This window comes from Vitis vinifera, chromosome 12 (genome assembly GCF_030704535.1).
Source record: "Vitis vinifera cultivar Pinot Noir 40024 chromosome 12, ASM3070453v1".
Taxonomy (NCBI): domain Eukaryota; kingdom Viridiplantae; phylum Streptophyta; class Magnoliopsida; order Vitales; family Vitaceae; genus Vitis; species Vitis vinifera.
Genome location: NC_081816.1, coordinates 7,774,515 through 7,793,540, shown reverse-complemented (window position 1 = coordinate 7,793,540; position 19,026 = coordinate 7,774,515). Strand labels below are relative to the sequence as shown.

Sequence of the window (19,026 nt, the reverse complement as noted above, 5' to 3'; positions counted from 1 at the left end):
CTGTTTGTCTTCCATGAAGAAACACAACAAACAGTTAAAAGTGACATTTTGGCAGGAAAAAATTGACTAGAAATAGGAGATTGGGAGACTTTTAGGAATGGCAGAAACTTCGGTTCAAGTTGGGAATAATCTGAGAATGAGTCAAGGATTTTATTCACTCACTGATTTCAAATATCTTATTACCTGCATTCAAGGGCATAATTTACAGTACTAAAAAGTAGCTCAAAACTCCGGGAATGTGTAGAAAAAAACTCAATGAAATGCAAGTTTAGCGTTCGAAGAAGCCCAAGAGAATCCCATCATCTGTGACCGAATCTCATGACGCCGAACCGGGTCCCTGGAATTGGAGTGTCCTGAGCACAGAATCATCTCTTGCAAGGCCATTCCATGCTTGAGCAGAAACTTGATCAAACCAATCTCATTCTCACTTTCTACCAACCCTTCCATCCTTACTACCTTGAGGTGTTGCAGGAAGGACTTGAAAGTTTGTGATCGAGATTCCCAGTACTGTTCCTGCTCAGAGCTGGACATGTGATCCCACAGCGCTTTATTCCATGCCTGGAGTGGCAAATGCTCAAAATCAATGACCCGAAAAGTTCATTCTATATAACTCAGTGATCGAGAGTGCACATACATCAAAATAGGCCAAAGAATTAAAGGAAAAATCAATGTGTTATGAGAATTAACCTTTGTCTTTTCAGCCTTGAAATGAGTAATTATCTTGAGAATGAGAGTGTGGAGTGTTGGTGAGCTCCTGAATAGGCACAGTAATCCTCTGATGTTATTTTTGTCAAGTACAGTATGCAACTTCATAGTTTTCAGGTTGTGAAAGGGATGTAGAGAAATGGTGGAATAATGATTGTTTGATAGAATCTGCAACAACAGATGAGGTTCTTAGAACCCTAAGGCCGTAGAGCAATGGTAGAATAATGATAATCCTTTAGAATATGCAGCAACAGAAATATTCTTGTGTGTTTCATACTATTTAAAGAAACCCCAAGAGAGGTTGGTCCTCTCTTGAGACTATTGAGATAAGGAGTTGAAGAAAAAGTCCACTGATATACATTGCCCAAGAAATTAAAATTCCCTAGTGTGTGGTTTCAACTCTCTACAAGAAAAATGCTATGATCTATAGTTGAATTTGACTTTGGGCATGATTTTGAAAGCAGAATCATGATTATAAAATAAATTCATAAGATATGGACCAACTTGTAAAATCTATGGAAAAAGACTTGCATATTGTTAGCATATGCATATCTCTTAAGATTAGACAATAATTTTGTCAATGAAATTACCAAATTGTAGAACACTTTTTATAGAACTTGGAAAAAAGATATTTTGACTCAACAAATCATGCAAAACCTTTTTATCACAATATTATATTGTAAATTTCTTCCACAACCTTGAAAAAGTTCTTAAGACATCAAAATGGTGTAACAAATTCTTAACTTTCCAAACCAAGGTCAACCTACACTTTGAACTTTTTCAAAATTGCTCTCAAAGGTTATATACATTTCAAGGTAGGAAAAGAAAAGGAAAAGAGAGAGAGGGAGCTTAAAGGTTTTGCAAATAGAGTGCCTTGGATATTTAGATTCCGTTTAGGAAATGTTTTCGAAGAATAGGAAAAGAGAGAGAAGGAGCTTAAAGGTTTTGCAAATAGAGTGCCTTATATATTTAGATTCTATTTAGGAAATGTTTTCGAAGAATAGTTTTTAAAAATTGCCCTTTAATGTTTTATGGAACAACATATTATTTGGAACGTTATATGTTCTTAACCTATTTTTATATTTTTAATTATGTTTTTAAAATAATCTTTATATAAAAAAAATTATTTTTAATCATTCTTCATATTTATATAACAATTTTTTTTTTCAAAATAACTCGTAGATAACGAGTGAAAACAACTAAAAATGTTCTCTAAAAATATTATATTTTTTATATTTTTATTTTTAAAAATATAAAATTTTCCTTCCTTTTTTTTTTCTCTCTCTCAATGAAAGGAAATTATTTTAAAAAATAGTAGCCAATCAGGAACTTATTATTTGGTGGGGAGAATAGGAAGCAATTAATTGTGGAAAATGGAAGTAAAAATAACTTGGGAACTTGAAAACCTTCAAGAGTAGGCATTGAATTTTCCATGGCTCTAATATTTAGGAACTATCTTTAAAAAGATGACCCCTATCAATATTTAAGTAATTAATCTCCACTTTTCCTTTCTCCTCCATGCATGGCCTTCTCTTTAACTTCATTCCAAACTTCATTCTATGCTTCATAAAAACATAGCAAATCCATCAAAATATTCTAAGTATAAATGCTTGGAATGATAAAAATACCTGAATGCATTGGCTTTGGAGGGTTAAACAATGAGCATGAGAGAGGCCAGAGAGAATATTTGACACGCTCTTATACTTCTCTGCTCTTGTGTCCTCATCAAGCGCAAAGAACCCGATAAAGGCCTCTTCCATTGAAGCTAAATTCTCTAGACAACTTGTCTCAGTAATGGCGTTGTGTTCCCAGTGCATAACCCTAAGTCTGGGCGCTATAATCTTCACCCAACTCTTCTCACTAGAAGATTCAAAGCAACTCACCACCCTCAACCTCTCCAATCTTGGACCTGATACGGTCAATCCATGGAGCTGAAAACAATTCTCTACTGTTAAATCTTGGAGGACTCGGCAGCCAACATCAAGAAACTTTATTCCACGGCAACTGTCCAGAGTCAGTTTCCTGAGGACTGGAAATGCAGAACCCGCGAACAAGTCAAGAAGATAATGCTTCTTGTAGAAGACCATATGGGAAAGAGATAAAGTCTGCAGAGATTGAAAACCACCTCTCATTACCATCGAAGGTGGCAGCCTAAAACCAGGAGGACGAAACTTCAATGATAAAGCCTTCAAGGATTCGCTCATCACGACGCAGCGGGGGAGATTGAAGTAATCGTCGGTGCAAACGTCGATATCAAGGTCTTGAACGTTATGCCTTATTGCACTACGGATCAGACCATTCAACCTCGAAAACCCTAGATGTGCCCGGAAGCGTAGAACCCTTATGTCTGAGCCTCTCTGGTGGGCCGCTAGAGTCTGGCTGATGCAGTCCAGAGTGTTAGGGTTGGGAGAAACCGAGCTTCGGCCGCCGCAGGAATCGAAATAATAGCAGGACATGCAATGTGGGTTGAGGGTGGTGAAGTCCAGATCAGGAAAAGATGACCAGAGAAGCCTCCACCGTTTGGACAACACGCTGGTTTGGGCAATGGTTTTGATGGGGAGGAGGAGAAGAATTTGGTGGAGAACGGCATCTGGGAGATGAGTAATTCGATCAATGGCTGTATGGGATTCAGATTGGGCTTGCAGAAGTCTCTTTCTCTTTGAAGATCTGGTTTCCATGGATTTTTATTTTTCCCCTTTTCCTTTTTGGGTTTTTCTGTATCTTCCTCCTATCTCTGTTGTGATGAAGAGAGAAAGGTTGGATTAGGGTTTGAAATGTTCAATGATCAGTATATATCCTGAATTTTTTTTCTATATATCTTATTTTTTTCTTTTTGATTTTTGATATAAATTGTAATATATAATTTAATATATTAATTCTAAAATTTTATTTTTGGTATTTTCACAAAAGTTCTTCAATTTAATCTTAAAAGATTTGAAGGAAAAAAAAAAAAGAAATATGCAAATTATTTAAATTTGATAATTTCTTTTGTATGTTTTTCTAAATTTTTTTTTCTTATGTAATTAAAGAGATGAGAATTTGAAAATACAAATGGTTTTAAATCATTTTCATCCTAATTTATTTTTTGGTAAAATAAATATGATATTCTAAAATATTTTCCTTACTCTTTTTTTTCACATTTGTATTTTCTATATTAATCTAATTTCTCATTTAGAACTTTCTATGATTTAAAGAAAGCATTCTATTGATTTCATTTATATTTCTTCTCTTTCAATGCATGAATATTAAGAAGAAATGGGTACATTTTACTATAATTTAGTACTAAAATAAATAATCAATCATTAATTTACAATGTATATATTCTTGTCAATGTGCTTAGTGTTTTACTATATGTAGCAAATTTGCTATATACATTATTCTAATTATGTTATAATTTAAAATGGGGTATCATTACATGTAAATATTTTTTTAAAAAAATTCAAATTTTCCATATTTTGATAATAATTGTTTTGATTTTTTTTATATCAATGTTTTATCTATTTTGAGCTAAATATATAAGTTACAATTTAACTTGATTTATTCACAATGAAAATTGAAATATGAACTATCAAGAACAGATCGATTGTCAATTACTTGTAAGAATAAAAGTATATTTAACAACTTAAATATGAAAAATATTCTTCTTGACTTATTCTCAATGCAAAATTTTCAAAATATTTTTTATATTTTCAATTATTGTAACATTTTACAAAAACAAATGAAAACACCTAAATCCGATTCGTCAAAAACTATTTGCTTTGAGAACAAATTCTCAAAAAACTATTTGTTATCAAAAATTTGTCTAGGTTATTTCGTAGGTGGAAAATTATTTTTTCTTTTAATGAAAAAAAAAACCTATTTTCAAAAATAATTTCATGGCCAAAACTTTTTTCTAAATTTAATAGTAACTTATATAACTATTTGATTAATTTGTTAAAAGAGTTTATAACATAAAAAAAGTTTGTATAATTTTTTTTTACTTAAACCCGTTTAAAAAGTTATTCCAATGTTATTAAAATTATGATTTTAATTTCAAATTAAAAAAGAAGAAAAAAGGAAAGAAAAAAAGAGAAACGCTATTACCAAAGGAAAGCACAAAGCAGGAAAATCTATTGAAAGAAAAGAATAAATACCTTAAAACACATAGAATACAAGAAAGAAAAAACGAATTAAAGAGACATTACAAACACAAATCACTTTTCTTATTTAATTCCTTCTTGTTCATCAAAAAATGATAACTAGCAAGTATTGTTAATCAAATTATGGAAGACAAAATATAATCTTGTAACATTATGAATGGTCACTCATCTCGCCTGTAATTTTCTGAATATGCCTCCTCAAGAAAATATTGATTTCATGCCAAAATTCTTACTTAAAATAAGAGAGTTGGAATTTGAAGAGCTATCCACATTTTTTTTTCACCAGTAATCTCTACAAGAACAAACTCCATTCTTGAAATGGTGAAACCGATTTGCATCCCTAACAACTATCTCTCTATTCACAAGCTTTGATATCAGTTTGGTTGCTGAATGACAGTTTATGCATGCCCGGAGATTCTTTGTTATCCTGAGTGTAGTTCCAGGTGCAGTACTGATAAGCCCGTAGGCGATTGCTAGCCTTTCACTGTGGTTGCAGAGAGTTTCTTCCTTCTCTTCTTGGTTCAAGTCATGAAGAACTGACTCTATGTGTGGGATGAAGCCAGCCTCCTTCAACCTCCTCTCCAGGCTTTCAAGCTCTTCAAAGATCTCTTTAAATCTTGGGTGTGACTTGTCTCCAACCCGAAATGCCTGAAGCTTTCCGTTGATCTCAATCAAGCTATACCCAAGGTCCTTGCTCAGTCCTTTCTCCCTCATCAGTATGCGAACCTTGGCAACACTATCCCACAAGCGGGATGAAGCATAGAGGTTCGACAACTGCACATAATGGCCTGTGTTGAAAGGGTCTAGTGAGAAAAGCTGTTCTGCAGCATATTCTCCTAATGTCACATGGCGATAGATCTTGCATGCGCCCAAGAGTGCTCCCCATACTGATACACCTGGTTCAATTGGCATGGTCGTGATAAAATCATAAGCTTCATTCAAATGCCCTGATCGGCCAAGAAGATCAACCACACAAGCATAATGCTGGTGGCGGGCCTCAATTCCGTAATATTTCATGCTGTGAAAAAGCTCCCATCCCTCTTCTACAAGGCCTGAGTGATTGCATGCTGTTAGAAGCCCAACAAAGGTGACATCATTGGGGCAAACCCCAGCTTGCTTCATTGCGTAAAAAAGATCAATGGCATCTTGGCCCCGCCCATGCAATCCATATCCTACAATCATAGCACTCCAAACCACAACATCTTTATCCAGTGTTCGATCAAATACCTCACGAGCCAAATCTACACTTCCGCACTTTGCAAACATGTCAATAAGTGCTGTATTGACAAAAACATCATTTCTATACTCCGTTTTATTGATATAGTCTCCCATCCATTTCGCTAGATCAAGTGATCCCACCTGCGCACAAGCTAAAATAGCCGAACGCACAGTGATAGAATCAGTTCTGATGTTCTTGGAAATCATCTCCTGGAAGAGTCCTACTGCTTCATTAGTATAACCATTCTTTGCATAACCAGAAATCATGGCATTCCACATCATCACATTCGGTATCTCCATTTGATCAAAAAAGGACCTGGCAACCATCACTTGTCCGCATTTAGCATACATGGCTGTAAGGGAAATGAGTAAATCTGGTTCAAATTCAAGACCCATTTTAACCACACAGCCATGGATAGATTTGCCTTGTTCCAAGTCCTCTACATCAGTATAGGCCCTGAGAACGCTCACAAGAGCAATCCAATCTGGTTTCACATTCCGTTGTCTCATTTGCCCGAAAATTCTCAAAGCTTCCATTGGCAGGCCGTTCTGTCCATACCCTGAAATCATCGAAGTCCACGAAACAATATTCCTATCATCCAACCCCTCAAACACAATCCTGGCTTGCTCAACTCTACCACACTTGGCATACAACGCGACAAGACCATTCTGCACAAACACATCGGATTCAAACCCGAGTCTGAATATCTGACCATGCACTCTTTTACCCACTTCAAGCACCGGCACGCCACTGCAAGCCTTAAGCACACAAGGAAGAGTAAACCCATCTGGATTCACCCCCGAAGCTTGCATTCTCGAATACATTTCAATCGCATCACCAAAAAAATTGTGGCTAGAATAGCCCCGGATGATGGCATTCCACAGAAACACACTTGGTTCAGGAAATTCATCGAACACCTTACGCGCATAGCCAATTTCCCCAATGTTCCAGCTCGCATTCACAAATTTAGTCACCAAGAAGCCACTCTCCACAAGTCCAGACACCACCAACTGTGCATGGATTTGATTCAAATGCCTCTTGTGGACTGAATGATCGAGTAACGATGAGAAGAAGGAATCGAAATCAAACCCAGAATAAGGGATGTAATCAGAGTGGTCTAGAGGGAGAGGCAGAGAAGAATAGAAATTGAGAAATTTGAAAAGGGTAGCGGGAAATTCAGAAGCTGTGGCCGTTGGAAGGCCCAACGGTCGAATTCTGGGAGGAAAGAAATTCAGAAAGAAGAGAGCAGAGTTGAGGTTTGTTCTGGAGAGAGAGAGTTTCAGATACATATCTCCCTCTCATATCAAAATAGATTAGGGTTTCTTAAATTATTGGGTTGGAGAGAAATTAATTTTAATAGGGAAAAGTCTGAGGAGGTAATATTGGGATAGAAATAATTAAAATTGAAATACAATTTACTAAAACCATAAATTAAATTATTTTTATTTAATATGACAATATCCAAATTCATTCCCTCATTTTATATTTATTTATTATTATTTTTAAAAAAATTATTAAAATAAATTTTCATTTTTTTATTATTTTTAAAAGTATTCAAAAAAGAGGGAAAACAATAAAATAAAATAAAACTATTTTTATTCAACAAAAATATAAAAAAAATGTCAAAAACTTTCAAGAAAAAAAAAAAAGAAAAGAAGAAAGAAAGAAAGTGAAAGGAGAGAAGAAAAGATTTATTTTAATTATTATATTAAAATAAATGACAACTAATTCCCTAATGTAACATTTTATTTGAAAGGGAAATTGTTATATTGCCTTATCACATATCTTTGATAATATTTATGAAAAAAAAAATTAAAAATTGTTAATTTCAAAATTGGTCTTTATATCAAATATACAATCCGCGCCCACGATGAGGTTTGTGTACCTTAGTCAATATTATTTATACCTTAATCCCGTTCTTTATATACTAATCATATTCTTCGTACCTTTGTTATATTTTTCGAAATTAGCCTGCAAAGAACCTTCTCTAGAAGAATATGATATTCATTCAAAATTACCTAATCTGCCACTACTGAGGCTAGATTCTGAGGACTATAAATCTTTCTGGACTTCCCTTACATCAGACAGAAATGGTTTTAGCACATACACATGAAATCAACTCTCTAAAAGCCTTCTCCAAGTACATGTTTTGTTTCTACAGAACCAACAGAAAACGAGGGCAGAAAGCCTGCTCGTATACAAGCTGAATATCATGACTGAGTATCAGGAGCCAAGACCTAGAAACTCAGGTTCAGTGAGTAGAGCAACAAGATCCTCTTTCCATTGAGCATGTCTATACAATTCAAAGTTCAACCAAGGAAGGCACTGGTTCAAGGCTTCAATGAACAAAGATCCAGCAATTGCTGTGTTCCCTAACACATTTCTGAACTAATATGCCCACCTCGAAGTTCTATCATGAGACAAAATTTCATGATCCATTTCATGCTATGTATGCATATGAACTCAATCTCACAAATGCAGGATGAAACTTTTGACTGATATACCAAAAGTTAACAAGAGACCCTCGTTGAATTTTCAAAATCCTATAAAAGAATTTCAGCCATGAACCAGCAAGTTTGTCATGCTTTCCACATAGCATGATAGGACCTACCAGGCAACAATCCTCCAGTTTTCTGAACCAAAATTGTGTGTGAAGCCCCAACCAGAAAGCCATTCACTGTGACTGGTGAAGCTCTTTTGTTCTTAGAGGTTGAACAAAACCGAAACATCAACTCTGGATGTGGAAAGAACTCGGGTCCAGACTCTTAAACTCGGTAGCTAAATAAATAGATTCATGGCTCATTTAAAGAGCGAAACCGCAAGGACGAGATGAATAGCAGGCCTTCACATATATATAAGGTAATACTCAATTGATTCAACTCTCATAGCTTCATCCTTAAAACAAATTCTCAAATTACAAAGATTATTGACTTGCAGCAATTCAACTTGATTGGATTGAAGATATTCTAAACTAAAACTTATCAGTTCATCTTCAATACCATGATTTTCAACATTCAGAGCAACAACAGATGGAATCAGTTCTAGTTAGACTCATGGCTCGTCTAAGAACATCACTGAAAATATGAGATGAATAAAGGGCCTCAACACATTTCTAAACCAATACTTTTCATACTCAAATGTTGTAGAACTCATTTTCTACATAATTTCCCATTCATCCACTCGCATTGATTCAGCTTCACTGCATTCAACCCCAAAAATGTTCTTGAATTCTTCAGTACATTTAAACTAAAACTTTCAATGGATTCAGCTACAATGCCCTGGAAAAACCAACAATGCATACCAATACACACAAATCTACAGCAACAAGAAATCAAATCAAGACCTCGATAAAAGAAAAGGGTTCCCACAATTCAAGAAGAATTTCTATTTCTCATTATAATCTGTGTCATTCTCAATCCAATCAAGGTGACATTCTTGGCACTCACAAACACCGAATGCTTAAACATCCTCAAAATCCCCCTCATCTCATCACCGCCGCACTCCTCCACAACCACCACACAAACCCCACGAACCCGAACGGTCCTCTCCATCTCCGCCACGAACCTCGCCGGAAACAAAGCCTCGTCCAGGTGGGCACTGAACACCAAATCAAAAGCCCCATAAAAAAAGGGCAAGTTATGCGGATCGGCGCGGCTCACCAGCGGGGGCGACTCCACCAGCTCCACCCCCGTGACGTCCCTGGCACCCACTTCCGACACCGCGGCCACCTCGTGGCCGGCTCCGGCGGAGACGCAGAGGACCTTGCTGTGATTGGACAACAGCCGCTGATCTCGAAGACTCCGGAAGAATTGGGCATAGGAATTGACCTTCTTCTTCCAATCTCGGGTGGACCAGAGGCGCTCGTTTTTCTTGGAGAATGGGACGTAGTCGCGGCGAGAGGAGTCGCAGGAGGATTTCGGGAAGCGGAGGAGGCGGACGCGCGGGTGGGTGGTGGTGGGTATGCAGGTCTGAGGGGTCTGGAGGATGAGGAAGAGGAAGATGATTGTAGCGATAGTAATGCAGACAACAGAGAGCTTGTTGAGTAGAGTCTGTACGTGTCTCTCCATTGTTGGGCTTCTCTGTGATTATCTAGAAGGAGATTTGGTGGATCTCTGCCATTGTCGAGAACAGAGGAGACCTGAGGATCGTGGAAATTACATCCCTAAATTCATCCATGACTATATATGCGTAATAATATAATATTAAACCAACATTATATGAAAAATGATGGGAAACTTGTGTTGGCCATTCCCAAAAAAATATGGTTTGCGAAACCTAAATTTATAAAATATGAGAATCAGATTTTAATATGAAAAGTAATATGGCTTTCGCGCACTCTGAGCCAGCTTTTTTTTTGTGCCAAGATTGCCCTTTGGGTTTTTATTACCGATAAGAAAAATAGGTTAGCCTTGCCACCTCTGGATTTTTCTTCCAAGCCTCCATGTCAACATCAATCGAAATTTGAAAAGGTTTCCTGGCTCATCTTTACGATTTCTCCTCTTCCTTTGTCATCTTCTTTGTTTTCTAGGTTTTTCCATTGAAAAAGAGAGAGTTGAAGTGGAGCCACCATGCGATCGTCGCACGGGGTGAGTGTCAACCACTGTCGCCATTAATCATCGCCAACTTCCCCTCAATCGCAATATAACCCACCATTATAGTTGCAACTTCTTCACATCTCTAATTCCAGCGACTTCCACCTCTAAAATCATCTTCATCATCACCACACCAAATTCCAATCTTTCAACACCTATTCATCACTAATCCCCCTTATCTTAACAATAGTCGTAACAGTTGAAGGAAAAGAAAAATATGAAGATACCAAGGTCATTGCCGCCGCCACCACTATAACCTATTTTTTTGATTGGTAATGGAGATCCGAAGGACAATCTTGGCACAAAAAATGGAGTCGACTTATAGTGCATGAAAGCTATATTACTTTCCATATTAAAATCTGCTTCTCATATTTTATAAAGTTGGGTTCTGAAAATCATATATTTCCCAAATGGCCCCATCAAAACACAAGTTTTCCAAAAATAATCTTTAAAAAAAAATGAAAGATAATAGTTATAGAATTTCTTCAATTTTAGGTTTATCAATGTTTGGAAAATGTTAATCCAACATCCTTAGATCCATTTTACAAGCTTTAAAACATATGGGTTATGTTTTGGAAACATTCAAGTATCAAGAAAAATGAATGAGAAAGAAAATAAAGAGGAAAGAAAAAATTAATAAATTATTTTTATTTATTATTTTATATTTTTTAAATATTTTTAAATATATTTTAAAAATAATTTTTATATTTAATATTTTATTTTTAATTAGTTTATATATTTGTATTATTATTTCCTAAAACACTCCTCGAGATAAAATAAAAAACACAAACAACAAAAAAATGTTATATGAAAATACTTTATTTTTTATTTTTAAAAACAAAAAATAAAAAATAATTTTTTATAGTCAAACAAGTTTTTTATATATATTTTTTTTATGAAAAGCATAAAATTGTTTTAAAAAAATGGCTCCAAACAAAGAACATAGCATCATTGTTCTTGTGATATCTTTTTACAAGGCTCCATCAAAGTAAAATGAATAAAGAGATTTTATAATATATAGCGAACTATTTCTTTATCTTGATTAAAAAAATAGGAATTTTTATTCACATAGAAGCATCATTTGTGTACATGGACAAATATGAATAGAACAACAACCTCATTAGGAAACTGTAGAACCAATTTTTCTTTGAATTTAAAACCATAAAAGATGAATTGAACTGGATGGAAATCATAAATCGCCATTACCAGCACCTATACGTACTAAATCAGAAGGCATTGGGAAGCTCAGCTAGCTTGAAAGCTCGAGATATTACATGGATGATGAACTTCTTGGATGAGAAAACATCAGGTGCCACTATGTCTACTCCATTGATGACCAACACTTGAGAAGAGTTCTTCACTCTTCCAGTAACCTCAAGATCACGATCAGGGAGAAGGGTTCCAATCTTTGCTTTCTGGGGCAATGAAGCGAGTTCGATATACGAAAGCCTCCGAGGAAGTATGTGAAACCTCACAATTCTGTCCAGCAATGGCGAAGGAGAAGCTGACAGAGCCAAGTCTGGAGGGGCAAAGATGGTGGCACAGCTCAAGCTTGTGAAATCTTGAGCAACCCCACCAAGAACAGTGTGTAGTCCAACTGCGAAAGAGACGAAACCGTTTGAGCTCAGCATTCTGATGATCTTAGGCCACTCCACCAAGTTCCTGAACTCCACAACGCTGGAGTTGGAACCACAGATGGGTGTTTGGATAGAACCCCATTGAGATTCTTGGAAATCTTGGGGATTCAATGGAGAGAATGGCCCAAGAACGCCATGAACTGAGATAGGTCCTCCAAGAAAGACATCAGGATGAGACACCAAGACATGGTTGATCTCCACCGACCTCTGGGTCGCATCAGTCTTGGTGATTGAGAGTTTCTTGTGTTGCAGAAGCGTCGAGAGGCAGCTTCCTGGGGGTTTCTCCAAGAGGTCGTGCATAGAGAGCTTGGAAGGAGAGGTATGGTAGTGAAAGAGGTGTTTCATGAGCCATGGAGGGAGGGAGAAGTTGGAGATGGCGGAGTCTTTGATGGCAAAGATGGTGAAATATTCATGAGAAGAAAGGAATAGTTCAGGGGAGACCTGAAGAAGAGTGGCGATGACGGTGAAGCCTGATCGCCGGAGAGCTCGGGAGGCATTGGATAAGAGGTGGTGGGTGATGGAATTAGAGGGTGGCGGAGATGCTGCATTCTTGAGATTGGAATGCAGAGGTGTGGAGATTGCTATGAAAGCTAGGGCTATGGAGATGGTGAAGTAGACTGGTGCATGCCACCAGTGAGAGCAAGATCTCCCCATCACTCTGCACAGATTTTTTTGTGAGCAGTTCAAGAATTACTTGAATTGTTACTCTAAATTTTTTAAAATGATTATTAAACTTTGTCAATGGGCAATTTTTGTTAAAAGGGATATACTTCCAAGCATTAAGAAGTACCCCCATCAGAAATGTGAACCAAGCCCAAGTGGGCCCAAGGGCCGCACTGAGAACATTCCTCTTAGCCCAGCAAGTTTTCTAGCTGGGTGGGATGGGCCTCCAGAAAGGCCCATTAAATCCAATAGTGATGCAACCTATGGTGCAATCAACTTTTGTCCATTCTCTTAAAAGAGCACATCTCTGCAGACTTTCAATAATTCTTTTCTTTTTTTCTTATTAGTATAATATTTGATTTACTATTATCATTAATGGTGGTACAATGAATCCCTTTGCTTTTTTAACTCATAACCTCTATAACCTCTGACCATAAAAAGAAAAAAGTAAAAAAATACAAATCTTATGGGTTATGACTAAGAGTATGTTTCATAATAATTCTAAGAAGCATTTTTAATATAAAAAGTGTTTTTGAAAAAAAACATAGATATTTAACAAATTTTAGAAAACGTTTTTAAAAATCTAAAAATTTACTTGAAGTACATTTGACAATGATTTTAAAAAGTATTTCTAAAACTTGAAAGATAAAACTTTTCAAATGTTAAAAAAATTAAAAATACTTTCTCGAATCACTATCAAACACACTATAATAGTATTAGAAAATCACTTATAGTGTTTTATAAGATTTTCCTAAAATACTATTAGAGAAAACACTTTCATTAAAAATATTCTAGGTAAAAACACTGTCAAACATATTTTAAAGTACAAGGATATTTTATATACAAAAGATTGTGATTGGTGACAAGTTTTTATTTTTTAAATATAGTATTAAAAAATTACTTTTCCATACCCTTTAACATAATATTTAGTATCGATTTCAATATGTTTTTTATTTTATATTTTTAAAATAAAAGACTTCGACACAAAAGTAGTACATCTTGTAACAAAAAAAGAATTTATCCTATATTTTCAAAAATTATTTTAATTTTTTTTAAATTTGAGGGAGTAAAAATTTTATTTCACCTCAATTTTTTTTTAAAAACCGTTATTTTTAATATAAAATTTTAAGAATTCTTATATGTTGTTGTGGACCCCGCATTTCCGCTCATGCGTTTCCCACTCGATGGCGAGCTCGATTTTTTATTTTATTTGAGAAATGATTTTTATTGATTAAGAAAATGACTTGGAGTCGCCACTTATTTTTGTTTTATTTTTCAAGGGTAAACAAAATAAAAAAGAAAAACCTTAAGTGTGACTTCTTATTTTGGAAAAGATGGTTTGTGAAAAACCGGATCGGGTTCGGGGGTCAAGTTACTTATTAGGAAGGTACGATAAAGACCGTAACACCCCTCTAAGTCCCTAAAGTCGGGTCTCTACTAATAAGATGAAGTTGACATGACAATCAACGAGAAAATCAATAAATACTCGAATCAATTATGCACATATGAGTATCAAAATATGCAATGGAGGATAACTGAAGAGAAAGTGGATGCGTACCTGATTAGCAAACAGCAATGCGCTATCACAAAATGGGATTAGTGCATAGTAATGAATATAAAATATAGCCCGCGAGTCACTAAACAGATAAAGAACCATCAACAACACACATGACATTTCATTCAAATTCAGTTTTATTTTGATGAAAATTTATTTGATGTTGGGCCCCCACCAAAGCCTTTTTATTTTGCATGAATCAATTCCATAAATTCCATCACTTGGAATTACGGAATTTAATTCTTACTTATTTTAAAAACATTTTAAAAACAAAGAAAATGCAAAAGTGGCTTGCCGAAAGGAAAATGACAACCAAATTTTATTGAAAATGGGATTTCGGTATCCAAAAATTCTAAGGATGGAAAATGGGAAAATTGGTATTCGTTTAAAAACCAGAAGCTGGAAAATCATTTGAAAACGGGGTTAGGAAATTATTTTTGAAAACAAAGGGAAAGAAATTTGGGGAGAGAAAATAGAAGATGGCACGTGGCCCCTTAGTTGCATGCCAAAAGTGGCCATGCAAGCTAATATCATACCAGTGGGTCTAAGGAGTCACTGATAGGATAGAACATGAGAGGTTGTCCTTGAAGTGAAGAGTGAGAACCATCCACCGTAACTGCACCAAATCCCAGCACAAGAACATCCACCAGTTATTTCTTCAAATTTCCATGATCGAGGTGAACAATGATAGGAGTATCAATCCTGTACTGACACAGCAGAGAAGAATGAAGTCCATTGCCAGTGACAGTCCTCAACAAACTTTACCGCAATGTGAGAGGTGTAGCAGCCAAGGACTGGGACATACCATTTCCAATTTGGCCATGGTGATTCTCGATAATGACCTGGCTGTGAGGTTGGCAGCTTCCTTTGCAGGATCATCTTTGGAGTTAGATGCAACAAAGCCACGTCTTAGATCCTTGACAGCAACATTCCTCACGTTGAAACCAACATTGTCACTAGGCAGACCCTCTGCCAAAGACTCATGGTGAATTCCAGCTGACTGGACTGTAGTAGTGAGTCCACTTGGACCCAAAGGTGACAACCATACGAAGTTCAATGATACCAGTTTCAACGCAACCCACAGGAATAGTGCCAATGCCACCAATCTTGTAAAAAATCTCAACCAGCTTCCAACTGTCTGGTAGAGGAGATGGTTTCACCAGAGCCCGGAACTGTAACAAAGGCAAACTCCCAGCCTGCAGCTGGGTTGTGGCCTCAATTTGGGAGCTCCTGAGTTGACTTTCTGATCATCAACATCTCTATTTTTCTTTAACTTAAATTTGCATGTTGGTAGGACATCAATAGACTCTGGAGCAGCTCCTCTCCTTTGGAAAAGTTAAATGAACGTGATGAACTGCCAGCTCTTGAATTGGAAGCTCCACTCCAAGGAAAATGACGCATATTTCTTGCCAAGCCAGGAATATATAATACATGAGACTGGCTCTGGGGAGCAATCTAGGTTGCATTTGCATTAACTGCTACAGCTATGTCTGGCCTCAAGTCCAAGGAATCACTAAATGTCAGAGGCCTAGATGTTGGATGATTGGAACTAACATTAGAACGCCTAGTAATTCCTGCTGATGATAAATTAAATGCCACAGGTTCCTGCTGATGCCGCTGGAGCTGGTCGCTGTGGTGGTGGTGATGGCGGAGGCATTTCGCCGCCGACGGCTTCAAGAATAGCTTTGCTTGCTTTATTTCTCTATTTTTCAATTCCTCAATCAACCCACTTTAAAGCATCAAAAGTAATGGAGCACTCATTCAATCTGTTAAATGGGGAACTTGCAAAGGCCTGATGGCTTGTAATGACTCCCGTGCAGGGGGTTCCACTTGGTTACTCACATCTGACCACTGTCCGTTATGCTGGACCTCTTAGCTTGGTTCTGTAGTTTATCAGCAAATGTTGGACGCTGCTTCAATGGGTACCACTTAGAAGGTATGTTACCAGCCATGACATCATTTCCACCCTAAATGTGACTGAACCTGGCTGCCATCAGAGTTTGTGTGCATACGGGCTTACGAACCAGTGAAGAGCAGCAGTGATGGAAGCCCTGAGGAATAATACAGAATATACAACCGCACCCTTGAGGATCTCATTCACTTCTGGAAATGTCATGAAAGTAATAGCAGGTCCTGGAGGTGTTGAGAAGCAGCAAAAGACGAGAGAGAAAAGCTTCGCTTTTCTCACTGTAGATGAGTTGTACCCATGGTAAACAATCTTAGGATCTCTTTCATCTGTCAAATCATGATTATCACTATCAGGTGACAATTTAATAGCACCTCTCACACAGAAAGTGCAAAGTTCTGGAAGTATTGGGACTGTCACAAAATTTCCCAGTGAGTAAACTGCGAGAGTATAACCATGGAGCAACGCATGACTGCAATCACCAGTCCATTGAACCCGAGATTTTGCCCGAATAGCCCCCAAACACGATTTCAACCAATACATTAGAGCCTCAGTTCAAACACTGAACTAAGCTCTCAAACAGGATGCCATGGAAACTTCTGTAGAGTGATGGCCATGACACTTCGCTGGCTAGATGAACTCCAACCCAAGGAATGGGCAATAAGTCACATGAATCCCAGAGGTTTTGCTACTGAGCTCTTTGAAAGACATCCCAATGCAGGCAACCAACCCCAAACATGATACTCATGCTAAACATATCAGAGACGAAATACACCATGAAGGAAAACAGAGCATGTGCAAGAAGAAATAATACGATTAAATCTAGCTTTCTTCCATGAAAAACACTGAGAGTTAAGAACCGGTGGGAGGTTCTTGATTGATTTTAACACACATACAAATAGAAGAATCATAATGCCACACACAGAGGAGAAAACAGAGTCTAAGCAAACGGAAAATGAGAAATGGGTTCAACACGTTAGATAACCAACGTAAGCATCCAAGTGTTAGGAAGAAACAGCGACTGACTGAAATAATGGAGAACTTAAGGTGTAAAAATAGCTAAACCTGAGCAATCCTTTCGATCGAAAGTCGTTTGGTTCTCAGCAAGCCGCCACTTCTCTCCTCTATTTCCTCCTCTACTTGCTCACCCCCACTACCTTCTCTCTGGCAGCTGCTTTCTCTGGTTCTCTCCTTCTCTTTTCCTTCTCTGCTTCCTTTGCCTCTCTCTAAAGCTCTCTGGCCAAAATTACCCCCTTCTAAGGTGTCTTCCCTCGAGCTTCATAGTCTGCAACTAGCTCAAAAACTCTCTGAAAAACCCTCTCTAGCAGCCTTTCCCTAAGCTCCCCTCTCTCTCAGGTATCTCTCCGCTCTAGAAATATGCTCTGTTTCTCCCCTTCTAGCTTGCCTCACTCCTCCTTTCAAAAAAAAAAAACCGTTTACCTCTCCTTTTTTTGCTTAGCAGCCTGCTCACTGCAAAATCAGCACCCTCTCTCCAGAAACATGCTCTAGTTTTCTTAGCTTCCCTCCCTCAACTCTCAAGCTCTACTATCCTCCTCTGCAGCTCCCCCCGGAAAAGCATCACTCCCTGCCATGAAAAAAAAAACTCTCCAAAATATCTCTAACGGCCGAGCCTCTGTCCCCACTACCCTGCAGCTGCCAGCCTCCACTCCCCCCTCATGCAGCTGGCAACCTTCCCATAACAGAAGATACGCTCTCCTGATTCCAGAATGTTCTTCACTTTCCAGGTGTCTTCCTCTGATTGGTCCATCAATTCCACTATTTTGATCCCATATTGACTAATCCGGGAGTGACACGTGGCCATGCAAGATGGTGACACTTGGCCACAGCTAGCTACAAGAAAGGAAACGTGAGAAGAATGACAGCTCCCCAAAATGGGGGTCTACAGTAGTATAAAAATTATTAATATTTTTAATTTTAAAAACAAAAAATAAAAAGTATATAGAATGAGACACCAGTCATGAATCATTTACTCGTGTGAAAACTGAACGTTTTAAAAATGGGACCGGGTCACCCAGCCACCATTCCGGTCCAGTCTGACCTCTTGAGCCGATCAGCTTTTGAACGGGGCTCAAACCGTTGGAACCAGCGGTCGGGTCGATATACCCATTGACCCGGATGATTTTAAATGAACGGAACGTTTCAAAACCCAACCCCTTCCCTTTCTTCTTTCCTCCACTCCTAGATCCCGCCACTGCGCACTTCCCCATTCCCAGTTGCTATCGCCGCTGCTCCTTCCCAACTCTTCCACAAGCCCAACGCTGAGGGTTACATGTCGACGACTCCCCCCTTCCAGATCCTACCCCCCGCTCTCACCCTCCTCCTTCTCTCATCTTCTCCTCTCTCTTAGCTGTTATTATTTATGCTGCTCCACCCCCAGCTGTTGCCTTTGTCACCGCTGCTTCATCCTCTTTTTCCGGCTTATTAATGTCTTTGACTCTTTCACTCTCATTTTGAGATTTTTTTTTTTACATTTTTTATATTTTATTTACTTTATTAATTTTTTTATTATTATTTATTTTATTTTACATTTGTTATTTTTTAAACTTTGTGATTTTCAAAATTTGTGATTTTAATTTAGACCGAAGAAAA

General features: G+C 37.4%; 4 protein-coding genes across 4 annotated transcripts; all 4 read right to left on the bottom strand.

Annotated features, from left to right (window-relative positions):
• Positions 1-174: 174 nt before the first annotated feature.
• LOC100260251 (putative F-box/FBD/LRR-repeat protein At4g03220) lies at positions 175-3,467 on the bottom strand. The gene is made up of 3 exons (XM_002276180.4): positions 2,334-3,467; positions 688-873; positions 175-558 (listed from the first exon to the last, which is right to left on the bottom strand). Exons 1-3 carry the CDS (start codon positions 3,381-3,383, stop codon positions 253-255), a joined length of 1,542 nt encoding a protein of 513 aa, XP_002276216.1. The 5' UTR covers positions 3,384-3,467; the 3' UTR covers positions 175-252.
• A 1,414-nt stretch (positions 3,468-4,881) lies between these two features.
• On the bottom strand, positions 4,882-7,453 carry LOC100265469 (pentatricopeptide repeat-containing protein At3g12770). Its single transcript, XM_002276160.4, has one exon. The coding sequence runs from the start codon at positions 7,350-7,352 to the stop codon at positions 5,124-5,126; it is 2,229 nt and encodes a 742-aa protein (XP_002276196.1). The 5' UTR covers positions 7,353-7,453; the 3' UTR covers positions 4,882-5,123.
• Positions 7,454-9,434: 1,981 nt separating this feature from the next.
• LOC100243023 (uncharacterized) lies at positions 9,435-10,130 on the bottom strand. The gene has a single exon (XM_019223372.1). It carries the CDS (start codon positions 10,128-10,130, stop codon positions 9,435-9,437), a length of 696 nt encoding a protein of 231 aa, XP_019078917.1.
• A 1,654-nt stretch (positions 10,131-11,784) lies between these two features.
• On the bottom strand, positions 11,785-13,522 carry LOC100243161 (fasciclin-like arabinogalactan protein 21). Its single transcript, XM_002276139.3, has one exon. The coding sequence runs from the start codon at positions 12,944-12,946 to the stop codon at positions 11,882-11,884; it is 1,065 nt and encodes a 354-aa protein (XP_002276175.1). The 5' UTR covers positions 12,947-13,522; the 3' UTR covers positions 11,785-11,881.
• Positions 13,523-19,026: the final 5,504 nt, after the last annotated feature.

Coding starts and splice junctions, on each gene's coding strand:
- LOC100260251 (XM_002276180.4), bottom strand. CDS start 3,383: ATGGAAACCAGATCTTCAAAGAGAAAGAGACTTCTGCAAGCCCAATCT. Junction 874..2,333: donor TCCAAAGCCAATGCATTCAG/GTATTTTTATCA, acceptor CTGTTGTTGCAG/ATTCTATCAAACAATCATTA. Junction 559..687: donor TCAAGGCTGAAAAGACAAAG/GTTAATTCTCAT, acceptor TTGCCACTCCAG/GCATGGAATAAAGCGCTGTG.
- LOC100265469 (XM_002276160.4), bottom strand. CDS start 7,352: ATGTATCTGAAACTCTCTCTCTCCAGAACAAACCTCAACTCTGCTCTC.
- LOC100243023 (XM_019223372.1), bottom strand. CDS start 10,130: ATGGAGAGACACGTACAGACTCTACTCAACAAGCTCTCTGTTGTCTGC.
- LOC100243161 (XM_002276139.3), bottom strand. CDS start 12,946: ATGGGGAGATCTTGCTCTCACTGGTGGCATGCACCAGTCTACTTCACC.